Raw genomic sequence first — 14,232 nt, 5'->3', positions numbered from 1 at the left:
TTGATAGCCATCATGATGTCACCTTTGACAGTGTTCCAACAAGCTTGAAAGAAAGCACCAGTGAACCCATCCGACCATGGGGCTTTGTCGCCCGGCATATCAAACATGGCAACCCTCACATCATCCTCTGAGAAAGGCTCATTGTCGGTACCAAATCCGGCATATCTCGAGGTAGGGTTCCAAAGCTAGGCGTCTTCGAATGATGGTAACATAGACACATGATTTTACCTAGGTTCGGGCTCTCTCGAAGAGATAATATCATTCGTCCTGCATTTGATTGTATTCACATGAGGAATAGTTAAAAGTACATGTATCTACCATGAGATTATGGTGTATGATTCTAATGATCTGGAATATATAATCTATCAACTAGCCTGGCCTCGGCTTATATAATGTACCGGGGGCCTAGGATTTACAGGGGTCCTTGTCTTGTGCGCCAAGTCCCCCTTGTATGCGTCATGGGCTGTCCGAAAGTGGCCCATTAGTGAACAGCCATAGGGGACCTTGGCTTGACCCACCTGGTCGGGAGACAACGTGGTGAGTACGCCCTAGTACAAGACACCCAATAGTAGCCCTTGAACTAGTCTTCAAGTTGGGGACGCTTCAAAAGTTGGGTCTTGACTTTAAACTTTTAGACATAATTTTCCGCGCCAAAAATGGAAAGCAGTAAAATGTTTTGACTTCTTGTGAATGGGAAGTAAACACCTGCTGGTAATTGCCCGCGCGGGACTAACCCCCCTCTCTTAATAATGCATATGTCTGGTCAGATTATCAGTGACCGGGAAAGTGTTTTCCTACTGTGTTGAGCTACTTCGCATATCTGTCCTTTTTGGACTGGAAATAAGCACATTCCTTCAGAAAATCAACTTGTATGTGCTAGCATCTATACGCACTTGTGAGAGAAATAAGGAATTTTCAACGAAAAGCTGTCTTTTCTTTAGAATAGAGCCAGTACACCTAAACAAACCGCATGCCACAATTCTTTACAAACTAAATCAAATGTATTTATGGGGCTCAATGTAGGGACACAATTTAAGTTGGGTAAAAATATGATCAATTTGCCACAAGGATACATACTTAAATCACATGTACATACATTCAGATACGAAGGCGTTTAACCATACATGGAGTAGCTAACCTTGCGATATCACAGTTTAGTCTCTGAAACTGAGTGCAAAGACCACTACGGCCGCCAGCAACACACACAAGTACGCTGGTGTCTCAAAAAAAAGGAGACTATGCTGTTATCTTGGATTTGGGAATCAATCCTATGATTTCTGCAATCTTGAGCTTCTTCCTGGCGTAATGCACATACCTCCTTGGCAGATCACACTGAAATTGGAAAGAATGAGCTATTACGTACAGAACCCTGCAAGGGGAAACAATATTTCCTCCCAATATCTATACAACATATATACCTTGAAACTAAATTCCTGTGAAATTAACACAAGCGCTATCCACTCTGGAACCTATATATAGACATACACACGAAGGAGAGACATCAGATGTGAGGATATGGTCTACATAATGGATTACAATTATGCGAGACCACACCATAGTGTACTTACTTCCTTACTGATGCCCTCCGTGCACCGTCGAAACTACAAGGAGAGGTACCAAAGCAATTTGCATCGTAAGAGATAAACTAATTAACCAATAATGAAACAGCAAATAGAAAGTCTGTGAACGGAAAAGAAAAAAAATACTTACTTTTTCCTCCAATCCCAATGAGACAGGGTGACTCAGCTCGTGCTCCAAATCACGTTTGCGTAATGGAAACGGGTTCTCCTCATACACATGCTCCATAGCATCTCTGAAAGACATCTATACGTTGTCCAACGAAGAAGAAAACAACATCAAGGTTAAAAGGCACTGACAGATCCGACCTATAAAATGACATTGTTCTTAGTTATGATGTACAAAATGCTGACCTGCTGCCGATTGACCAGCTTCCAAATCTCAAAAAACACAGAGTCAAGATCTTTCACGAACGTGAGATATTTGCTCGTTGTATACTCCTTAGTTTAATCAAAAGACCACAATTGTCAAACACAACCATAACCAGAGCTTGCAATCTAAATAAGCAAGGGACAGATGAACCATACCCGGAAACCATAATATGCTAGGCTCAGAGGAATGTTTTCGAACCTAGTAGCAATCCTAACTGCTTGGCGCCAAGCTTTTGCACGCAATTCATGCCACTAAATAGTAGAACAGACAAGTTATTGTGATGCTACTATGCGCATATAGAGACTAGTTGTCATTACATTGTTTTGAGAGGCCGTATAGGTGTGTACCTCCATATAGCCTTTAAGCACATGTTCTTCAATCCACTGTCGAGACCAAATGGTTGTTAGTCCCAATATTTTTTTTACTGAGCAGAGTTTTAAACTTGGAGCAGCTGATGGTTGCACCATGCATACCTTAAGATCCTTCACAATCGTTTCCCAGTACAGCAGATAATCTCTATCAGTTTCAGGGGTGCTATAAAACTCTCGGTATTTACTCCAACTTTCAAACTCAACGCCCCCCTGCACCAAAAAAAGAAGGGAAGCAACATATTACTGCTGCCGTGAGAATAACATGCAGCGGACATAAGGGCGTGGAATGATGCTCTTAGGATTATGTGTGTGCGGCTATTACTGATTCAAGTAGTTGCACACTTCAAGAAATTTCGAGTACTTGCGCACTCGAAGAAATTCCAAAAAAAAAAAGAAACACACATGGTACTGGAACATGTCAAAAAATATGGGCACTCGGAAATCAGGCAAAAAGCCTGATTATACAAATACAAAAGAAGGGATGGCACGTGTATTTTGGGAGCATGGATCTCTTGGTTTATTTTTAAAGAAAAGAAAAGCTTGCTCCTTGCAAAAAATGCATCAGTATATGAAACTCTGTTTGTTTCTAATTGATGAAAAGCCATGCGCCAACAACTCTTGGGGAAGAAGATATTATTCTTGTACGGGGCACACATTCTGAGATTTTACACGATTTATTGGAATCACATATATTTTAAACTGTGCTTAATCTCAGCACGAAGTGACATCCATAGCTTTATTTTTGCATTTCGCCAAGAACCTCAGGCCCCCTGAAGAGTGATATCCTAAAGAGTGATCAGACTAGCCAAGATGCATCCAGTGGTAGGCAGTTTCAAGAAAATGGGTGGTCCTGATGATTTGGGGGTGAAACAACAACCAGACACTTTGACTATTGGCGCCCCGGAAAAACAAGATAGAGAGAATATCGGGGGTTGCTAGCTCGCATAAAGCCATGCTAAAAAGAATTAAGGAAATGCATTGATATTGCCTCAAGTGTTCATATATACTTCCAAAGGACAGATTAAGCAAGTAATTGCTGCCACCCATTCAAAGGTAAAGAGAAGAAGAAATCTAGATGCGTTTCTGAGCTGAAAGTCTTATATTTGTTTACAGAGGAGTACAAACATACTTACTTCATTACAAGGGACTAGCCGCTGATAGTCGCTCAAGGTCGCGGGTGAAGAGGTGCCCAAGTCAAACCACCAGCCCAAGGCTTCATCTTCATGGTAAAGACGGTGGTTGTCCAAGGGAAGGTCTGGAGGGTACTGGGAGTCGAATGCAGCATCGTCAATAGGCACTCCTTTGAGCAACTACGTACACACAAGGACAGATGAGTCAGGTAGATACATTAGATTGACAGGCATGCAGGAGGAGCATTGGATTGAAAATGAGGGAGACACTAACCATGCAAGCTTTGAGGCGGTATCGTGCATACTTGTGACAGAGCCTGTTCGCCTCCTCTTCATCCAATCTATCCTCGGTGTCAACTTCATGTACTATGTGAGACCTGAGCCGTGCATCGTCTACCTCGAATTCCTCCTCGGGGATATCATCCATCAGTGAGGAGGACGAATCAACTTCTCCTGAATCTCCATCTCGTCCATGGACATCCTCTGGTCGGCTCAAGAACTTGTGGACTTGGTACTCTACCAGAGCAGCCCGCAGCTCGTCATCATAGAAATAAGGACGAACGAGGGCTTCGAAAGTTTCAGCAGAAGGGAGATCTGGGCCTTCGTCGTCGGCGTAGGCTGGTAGAGGCAGTACGGCGAGGCGCGAGGCGAGCATCTCATGGTACCTCGACTCGTACTTGCGAGACGACCGGGTGTCCGACTCCGACGGCTCGTCGAGGGATTCCGGCAACGGTGCGCCGGACGTGCTGCTGCTGCTGCCATCCGATTCGACAAGGGATCCAGACAACCATGCGCCATCTTCACCACGGCGCCGGCGGGAGGATCCTTCGCGAGGAGACCTCCTACGGCGGGGGCGCTTCTTCTGCGGCATCGGCAGCAGATCGGCGGTCACACGGGGTGGGATCGCGGTGACGGCGAGGGCGAGGGCCCCATTGAAAGCAGGCGTTTGATTCCGAGATTTCTTTTGGTTTTTCTATTAAGAAGGCAATCCCTTTTGGTTATCTCTACTTCTAATGTCTCGGTTGGTAGGTCGCGTTTCGGGATCCAGCAAGGGGGAGGGAGAGGTTGATGGAGATCCAGCAGCACGATGGCGTGGTGGTGAAAGTAGCGGGATCCCGGCAGGGCTTCGCCAAGCGCAAGCGGGGAGGAGAGGTGTTATAGAGGGAGAGGGAGGCGCCAAGAGCAAGGGTGCGGCTGCCCTCCCTCCCCCCTCTTTATATAGGGGCCTTGGGCGTGGCGCCGGCCCTAGGAGATGCAATCTCCAAGGGGGGGCGGCGGCCAAGGGGTGGCTTCCCCCCCAAGCCAAGTGGGGCGCCCCCCACCCCTAGGGTTTCCAACCCTAGGCGCAGGGGAGGCCCAAGGGGGGGCGCACCAGCCCACCAGGGGCTGGTTCCCCTTCCCACTTCAGCCCATGGGGCCCTCCGGGATAGGTGGCCCCACCCGGTGGACCCCCGGGACCCTTCCGGTGGTCCCGGTACAATACCGATTACCCTCGAAACTTTCCCGATGGCCGAAACTGGACTTCCTATATATAAATCTTTACCTCCGGACCATTCCGGAACTCCTCGTGACGTTCGGGATCTCATTCGGGACTCCGAAAAACTTTCGGGTTACCGCATACTAATATCTCTACAACCCTAGCGTCACCGAACCTTAAGTGTGTAGACCCTACGGGTTCGGGAGACACGCAGACATGACCGAGACGACTCTCCGGTCAATAACCAACAGCGGGATCTGGATACCCATGTTGGCTCCCACATGCTCCTCGATGATCTCATCGGATGAACCACGATGTCGAGGATTCAATCAATCCCGTATACAATTCCTTTTGTCAATCGGTACGTTACTTGCCTGAGATTCGATCGTTGGTATCCCAATACCTCGTTCAATCTCGTTACCGGCAAGTCACTTTGCTCGTACCGTAATGCATGATCCCGTGACCAAACACTTGGTCACATTGAGCTCATTATGATGATGCATTACCGAGTGGGCCCAGAGATACCTCTCCGTCATACGGAGTGACAAATCCCAGTCTTGATCCGTGTCAACCCAACAGATGCTTTCGGGGATACCTGTAGTATACCTTTATAGTCACCCAGTTACGTAGTGATGTTTGGCACACCCAAAGCACTCCTACGACATCCGGGAGTTACACGATCTCATGGTCTAAGGAAATGATACTTGACATTGGAAAAGCTCTAGCAAACGAACTACACGATCTTGTGCTATGCTTAGGATTGGGTCTTGTCCATCACATCATTCTCCTAATGATGTGATCCCGTTTATCAATGACATCTAATGTCCATAGTCAGGAAACCATGACTATCTGTTGATCAACGAGCTAGTCAACTAGAGGCTCACTAGGGACATGTTGTGGTCTATGTATTCACACATGTATTACGATTTCCGGATAACACAATTATAGCATGAACAATAGACAATTATCATGAACAAGGAAATATAATAATAACCATTTTATTATTGCCTCTAGGGCATATTTCCAACAGTCTCCCACTTGCACTAGAGTCAATAATCTAGTTACATTGTGATGAATCGAACACCCATAGAGTTCTGGTGTTGATCATGTTTTGCTTGCGGAAGAGGTTTAGTCAACGTATTTGCGACATTCAGATCCGTATGTACTTTACAAATATCTATGTCTCCATCTTGAACATTTTCACGAATGGAGTTGAAGCGACGCTTGATGTGCCTGGTCTTCTTGTGAAACCTGGGCTCCTTGGCAAGGGCAATGGCTCCAGTGTTGTCACAGAAGAGAGTCATCGGCCCCGATGCATTGGGTATGACTCCTAGGTCGGTGATGAACTCCTTCATCCAGATTGCTTCATGCGCTGCCTCCGAGGCTGCCATGTACTCCGCTTCACATGTAGATCCCGGCACGACGCTTTGCTTGCAACTGCACCAGCTTACTGCACCACCATTCAAAATGAACACGTATCCGGTTTGTGACTTGGAGTCATCCAGATCTGTGTCGAAGCTAGCGTCGACGTAACCCTTTACGACGAGCTCTTCGTCACCTCCATATACGAGAAACATGTCCTTAGTCCTTTTTAGGTACTTCAGGATATTCTTGACCGCTGTCCAGTGTTCCATGCCGGGATTACTTTGGTACCTTCCTACCAAACTTACGGCAAGGTTTACATCAGGTCTGGTACACAGCATGGCATACATGATAGACCCTATGGCTGAGGCATAGGGGACGACATTCATCTTTTCTCTATCTTCTGCCGTGGTCGGACATAAAGCTGAGCTCAATTTCATACCTTGCAACACAGGCAAGAACCCCTTCTTGGACTGATCCATATTGAACTTCTTCAATATCTTATCAAGGTATGTGCTTTGTGAAAGACCTATGAGGCGTCTCGATCTATCTCTATAGATCTTGATGCCTAATATGTAAGCAGCTTCTCCAAGGTCCTTCATTGAAAAACACTTATTCAAATAGGCCTTAATGCTGTCCAAAAGTTCTATATCATTTTCCATCAAAAGTATGTCATCCACATATAATATGAGAAATGCTACACAGCTCCCACTCACTTTCTTGTAAACGCAGGCTTCTCCATAAGTCTGCATAAACCCAAACGCTTTGATCATTTCATTAAAGCGAATGTTCCAACTCCGAGATGCTTGCACCAGCCCATAGATGGAGCGCTGGAGTTTGCATACCTTGTTAGCATTCCTAGGATCGACAAAACCTTCCGGCTGCATCATATACAATTCTTCCTTAAGAAAGCCGTTGAGGAATGCCGTTTTGATGTCCATTTGCCATATCTCATAATCATAGTATGCGGCAATTGCTAACATGATTTGGACGGACTTCAGCTTCGCTACGGGTGAGAAGGTATCATCGTAGTCAACCCCTTGAACTTGTCGATAACCCTTAGCGACAAGTCGAGCTTTATAGATGGTGACATTACCATCCGCGTCCGTCTTCTTCTTAAAGATCCATTTGTTCTCTATCGCTCGCCGATCATCGGGCAAGTCTGTCAAAGTCCATACTTTGTTTTCATACATGGATCCTATCTCGGATTGCATGGCTTCAAGCCATTTGTTGGAATCTGGGCCCGCCATTGCTTCTTCATAGTTCGAAGGTTCACCATTGTCTAACAACATGATTTCCAGGACAGGGTTGCCGTACCACTCTGGTGCGGAACGTGTCCTTGTGGACCTATGAAGTTCAGTAGCAACCTGATCTGAAGTTTCATGATTATCATCATTAACCTCCTCTCTAGTCGGTGGAGGCACCACAGAAACATTTTCTTGAGCTGCGCTACTCTCCGGTTTCAAGAGGCACTACTTCATCGAGTTCTACTTTCCTCACACTTACTTCTCTCGAGAGAAACTCTTTCTCCAGAAAGGACCCGTTCTTGGCAACAAAATCTTGCCTTCGGAACTGAGGTAGAAGGTATACCCAATGGTTTCCTTAGGGTATCCTATGAAGACGCATTTTTCCGACTTGGGTTCGAGCTTTTTAGGTTGAAGTTTCTTGACATAAGCATCGCATCCCCAAACTTTTAGAAACGACAGCTTAGGTTTTTCCCAAACCATAATTCATACGGTGTCGTCTCAATGGATTTAGACGTGCCCTTATTTAAAGTGAATGTAGCTTGTCTCTAGAGCGTATCCCCAAAATGATAGCGGTAAATCGGTGAGTGACATAATAGATTGTACCATATCCAATAGAGTGCGATTACGACGTTCGGACACACCGTTACGCTGAGGTGTTCCAGGCGGCGTGAGTTGTGAAACGATTCCACATTTCCTTAAGTGCGTACCAAATTCGTAACTTAAATATTCTCCCCCACGATCTGATCGTAAGAATTTTATCTTTCGGTCACGTTGATTCTCTACCTCATTCTAAAATTCCTTGAACTTTTCAAAGGTCTCAGACTTGTGTTTCATCAAATAGACATACCCATATCTACTTAAGTCATCAGTGAGAGTGAGAACATAACGATAGCCACCGCGAGCCTCAACGCTCATTGGACCGCACACATCAGTATGTATAATTTCCAATAAGTTGGTTGCTCGCTCCATTATTCCGGAGAATGGAGTCTTGGTCATTTTACCCATGAGGCATGGTTCTCACGTGTCAAATGATTCGAAATCAAGAGACTCCAAAAGTCCATCTATATGGAGCTTCTTCATGCGTTTGACACCTATGTGACCAAGGTGGCAGTGCCACAAGTATGTGGGACTATCATTATCAACCTTACATCTTTTGGTATTCACACTATGAATATGTTAAGAATAAACCATTCACCAGCGGGGCATGACCATAAAACATATCTCTCATATAAATAGAACAACCATTATTCTCGGATTTAAATGAGTAGCCATCTCACATTAAACGAGATCCAGATACAATGTCCATGCTCAAAGCTAGCACTAAATAACAATTATTGAGGTTTAAAACTAATCCCGTAGGTAAATGTAGAGGTAGCATGCCGACGGCGATCACATCGACCTTGGAACCATTCCCGACGTGCATCGTCACCTCGTCCTTCGCCAGTCTTCGTTTATTCTGCAGCTCCTGTTTTGAGTTACAAATGTGAGCAACGGCACCGGTATCAAATACCCAGGAGCTACTACGAGTAATGATAATGTACACATCAATTACATGTATATCACATATACCTTTAGTGTTGCCGGCCTTATTGTCCGCTAAATATTTGGGGCAGTTCCGCTTCTAGTGTCCCTTTCCCTTGCAATAAAAGCACTCAGTCTCAGGCTTGGGTCCATTCTTTGGCTTCTTCCTGGCAACTGGCTTACCAGGCACGGCAACTCCCTTGCCGTCCTTCTTCTTACCCTTGCCTTTCTTGAACTTACTGGTTTTATTCACCATCAACACTTGATATTCCTTTTTGACCTCCACCTTCGCTGATTTCAGCATTGAATATACCTCAGGAATGGTCTTTTCCATCCTCTGCATATTGAAGTTCATCACAAAGCTCTTGTAGCTCGGTGGGAGCGACTGAAGGATTCTGTCAACGACCGCGTCATCCGGGAGATTAACTCCCATTTTATTATTGCCTCTAGGGCATATTTCCAACACCCCTCTGGTAGGTCTTTGCCCCTAGTGCCTCCTGGTAATGTCCAACAACAACGTATTTTATTTTTATTTTTTGGTCCCTAGAAATATCATTTTTTTACTAAATCCAAAAACACTAAAAAACTATCACTTCCCACTAGATTAATATTTAGTCCAATAAATTTAAAAATATGTACCGAAACTATGTAAAAGTGGTATGCATATAACATGAACATAACAAAAAATATCGATACGTCAGAGATGTATCACGGAGCCTTAAAAGAACATGTGCAGAAGTATCGAACAACACACTTGGTAGTGTCAAACACATTCCGAATTTGAATGGGTAAGTGGGAAAAACACTTCCCCCAAATTAAGATGCCTCAATGCAGGAGTACTTGAGAAACACGTCACTCGGAGCTACATTTCATATTCTTTCTTGTAAGGCATTTGAAGACTCGGTGGACGCGGCGGATGTGACACGTAATACCAAACCGCATACTCATGACCATTGGTATTACATCTGGGGGACCGAGATATATAAACCCTGCCAATTCTATGCCTTCTACTTCAGAGAGATTCAAGTGCATCAGGCTTACTATTTGCTTGGAAATCAAAAAACTATGTAGGTCAAGGTCTCTGGATGATTAATGCTTTCTGACAAACTTAATACTAGAAATATGCTCAACTGAAGACACTACAAAGTTGAGAGGGGAACAAACTGTATTCTCTGTGGGCTTGGATACTGAAGAAACCATAGAACATATGATCTTTTCTTGCACCTTCAATACTCACTGCTGGAACTATCTTGGGATTTATTGGCCGAATCAGCGCACAAGATTTGATTGGGCGCCACATCTCAAGAACTCATGGGCACACCCCTTATTCAAGGAAGTCTTTCTTCTTGCCTCATGGAGCATCTGGAAGGAAAGAAACAACAACGAAAATTCAAGGCATCCCCGCCCTCCAACCACCACCACCTCCAAGATCTAAATCCTGGCTTAGTAGATTTATCCTTGACTTCTCTCTCCTTCCCTATAGGCTTAAGGATAAACACAACCCTTTTATTTCTAGCTTTGTTTCTTCCTTCCAATAATTTTTCTCTCTTGGTCTTATCCCAAAAGTGGCTAGATACTTGTAAATCTTGATGTACATTTTTTATTTAATTGAAATGACATAGCTAGTGAGACACTCAATCACTGTTTTCAGTAAAAAAACACTTCCCTGAAAGTGTCCTTTGGCACCTGGTGGTACCGGCTTATCCAAAAACACCTATGGGATCCAAATACCTTACGGGTTCATACATGATTGCTTGGAGGTCCCAGATATCAAAACACACGTGATTGCCACAAAATAATCAAGCAACTACACAGTATGAAACTAAGAATAGTGATATCTTGGCAGCATTCCGACTAAGTCCTCGGTCTGGGGTTCCGCTCGAAGAAGCATCATACCTAATAGAGCACCCTAATTGGAAATGTCTCAGCAGTGCACAGCTAAGTCTCAGCTCAGATATTCTCGAAATTTCTCACAATAGCGGACCTATAGTTTAACTGGTTAGTGGAGCTAAACCGTACTAGTAACTTGGAAGTTCTGAACATGAAAACACTTAGAGACACTGGGCCTAACAGAGCACCTCTGAATATCAACTAATCCCGGTAGTTTGGAGAAACATCTCGATAACTACAAATCAACGCCTAGGGTTCCAAATAGTTCGCTCAACATTTCTCTCAACTCAACCGGTTCAGTAGTACCGGCCAGCCTGTCAGGGGTTGGGTGCGACATATGCCAAAGGATGGCTTATCATGGTGGGGGCGAGTAGAACATCGGCGGTGCCTGGAAGCGGGATGAGGCGTAGATATGCACGCCGGTGAATCTTACCCAGCTTCGGGGCTCTCCGAGGAGATAACACCCCTACTGCTGCTCTGCGGGGTCTCCGCATGATCACTATGGCAAAGAGAGTACAAGGTTGCTCCTAGAGCTATTTTCCTGGAGGTAGGAGAAGGCAAGGCTAGCCCTCTGCTCCCTATATGATCTGGTCTAATGCTAAAAGAATCGAACCCTTTGCATGGGTGCTCCGGGAGGTTTATATAGGCCTACCCCTCAGGGGCACAATGATAATCCGGCTGGGCACGGGTCCCAGCCGTCTGCCTATCTGGCCGCCGTCTTCTCCGCCGACTACTGGGGCCCGCCGCCTGACTCAACCACTGTAGTCGTGCTTCTGATGACGCCGGCTTGGTCATAGGGTCGTGGCAACAGTACCGCCGCCTGACGGGCGATCACCGTCGCCACTCCCCGTCTTGTCTGCTTAATGGCGTGCGGGGCCCGTGGGAGGAGCCGGCCGACTCTTGGAGGCCGACTCCCATGGGGTCCGTCTTTTGGTGCTCTCGCCGTCTTCTGTACCCCCGCTGACTAGCGGAGCCCGCCGTTTCTGGGCCGTACAGGCGGGCCGACGTGGGAACAGGGCTCCGCCACTGGGGCTGATGTCAGGGCTGGCATGGCAACAGTGTCGCGCCGGACGGAGATCTCCTTCGGTACGACGCACTGTGGCCATGCCTGCCCTTGGTAATCGGGGTGGGGGAAGGCCGTATTGTGGCCATCCCCCGTCCCGTCCTTCCTCACGAAGGCAGGGGTGGTTGAAGTCGCGGGCCGACTCCCCATAGTCGGCTTCTCTGGAAGCCGCCAGTTTGGAGTCGGCTCATCTTGTAGTCGTCCCTGGGATTCGGCCGCGAGTGGGTAGTCGGCCGTGCTGCTGCCGACTCCCAGAGGCGGCCCTCTGCCTTGGGGTTCCTGAGGGGCGTAGCCTGCCCCGATGTCTTGAAAGGTTCTGGGCTTCGGGTTAGCCTACCCGTGGCCCATTACTCCAACAGTAGTCCCCGAAGCTGGTGAGGCGCCGAGGAAACCACGTCGAGGGGCCTCAACAGTTTGTTCCCTCCGACTGTTGGATTTGGGCTCTGCCCGCCGTCTTCCTCCAAGCCGACTACTAGAAGCCGGACTCGCCGGAGGCCGTCTCGTTTCTTGAAGAGTTTTTTGAAAGTCGCAGCGGGATCCAGACGGCGTGCCTGATAAGCTTCCAGGTTGCCGCCCGTTGCGGACCCGCCGTGCGGCGCCACGTGGCCGGGCCGGTTTGCCAGCCCACGCGCGCGACGGGACAGGCCCGTAGGTGGGGCCCGCCACTACCGCGCCTCGGCCCTTGAACATATCCGTTGCGGCCGTGCGGACGGTTGGGATTCCTGCGCAGTAACTGCGCGCAGTAACTTCGTGCGGTAAATCGTGGGGGTCGTGGGGTTCTGGGCGCAGTTAATCCCACGACGCCCCATCGGCTTCTCAACCTATAAGCCTATAAGTAGGCGGAGGGAGCGGGGCGGCGAAGCACGCACGCTCATTCTCCCTTTCGCCCCTTTGCTTCCTCTTCCTTTTTCTTCCTCCCGCTGCTGCCGCGCCGAACCACGTCTTGCTCGCAGCGATGAGCTCTTCTTCTGCTGCCGCGCCCGCCGCCATGCGCTCCGGCGTGTGGGATGGCTCTGAGGTCGACGACGACCACATCGAGTTTCTCCGCAAGACGCGTCGCCTCCTCGGCGCGAACCTGGTGCAGGCCCGCGCCCCACCGGTGAAGGAGGTGTTGCCGGCGCCGGAGGAGGGCGAGCGGTTTGTATTCCCCTCGCATCTTATGCGCGGCCTGGGGCTGCCGGCGAGCGGCTTCTTCCGCTCATTCTTGGAGTTCCACGGCCTCCAGCCGCACCACCTCACCCCGAACACGGTGGTGCTGCTGGCTGCCTTTACCACCTTGTGTGAAGGCTTCCTCGGCGTTCTCCCCACCATCGAGCTGTGGGGGGAATTCTTCCAGTCCAAGCTCAGCACGCACGTCGCCGGCGTGCCGGCCCAGTGCGGCGCCTTCATCGCGATGCGGCGAACGGTGGCCGACAACCCGTTCCCCGCCATCCCGCTGATCAAGTCGGTGAAGATGTGGCAGCGATCTTACTTCTACGTGAAGAACGTCGCCCCAGAAGGCGACTGGGTCAACCTGCCGGCTTACGAAGCCGGCGCGCTGGCTAGGAGGCTCCCCAGCTGGTCCTACCGGGCCAAGACGCTGACTCCGGCTGGTGCCGCCGCCGTCGCGCGACTTCGAGTGCTGACACGGTCGGAGGGGCTGACCGGGGCCGACTTGCTGACCGCCTTCGTGGCGCGCCGAGTTCTTCCTCTCCAAGGCCGGCCTCATTTGATCTGTCAGATGAGCGGCCATCGGGACCCCAGTCGGACGTGTTCCAAAGACATGCCCCACGCAGAGGTGGCGGACACGGTGAACTACATCGCGAACTGCAATCTCTCGGTGGATTGGCGGTTCGGCAAGGAACCGTACTGACGCGCCAACCCCCCGCCGGTAGTAAGTCGTCTCTCTTTTCCTTATGTTTCCTTTTGCAGCCGAATCGGACTTCTGATTTCTTTCAGTCTTTGAATCAGAACCCTCTCGTCCAGCCCTCGGCCGGCACCGTGGGGCCAGCCCGCCAGTTCGTCCCCGATCGCGCGGAGAGCGACATTGACGACCCCGACCTGGGGGCGGCGGCGATGGAGGCCGACGCCGACGGAGGCGGCCCCAGGCCCTCAGCCACTTTTGCCGACTGGCCCGCTGATGATGATGGGGAAGTCGCCCCGCGCCACCAGCCGAAGGCCGGCCAGCCCGGCGCGAGCTGCTCCGTCGTCTTGGGCGGCCTAGGCAGCGCGAGGAAGCGCC

General features: G+C 48.7%; 1 protein-coding gene across 1 annotated transcript; it reads right to left on the bottom strand.

The window, feature by feature from the left end:
- Positions 1 to 2,207: 2,207 nt before the first annotated feature.
- On the bottom strand, positions 2,208 to 4,366 carry LOC125546228. The gene is made up of 4 exons (XM_048710390.1): positions 3,726 to 4,366; positions 3,455 to 3,631; positions 2,424 to 2,531; positions 2,208 to 2,333 (listed from the first exon to the last, which is right to left on the bottom strand). The coding sequence occupies exons 1-4, from the start codon at positions 4,320 to 4,322 to the stop codon at positions 2,223 to 2,225; spliced, it is 993 nt and encodes a 330-aa protein (XP_048566347.1). The 5' UTR covers positions 4,323 to 4,366; the 3' UTR covers positions 2,208 to 2,222.
- Positions 4,367 to 14,232: the final 9,866 nt, after the last annotated feature.

This window comes from Triticum urartu, chromosome 3 (assembly GCF_003073215.2).
Source record: "Triticum urartu cultivar G1812 chromosome 3, Tu2.1, whole genome shotgun sequence".
NCBI classification, from domain to species: Eukaryota; Viridiplantae; Streptophyta; class Magnoliopsida; order Poales; family Poaceae; genus Triticum; species Triticum urartu.
Note: the sequence above shows the minus strand (reverse complement) of the source record. Positions and strands in the feature narration are given on the sequence as shown.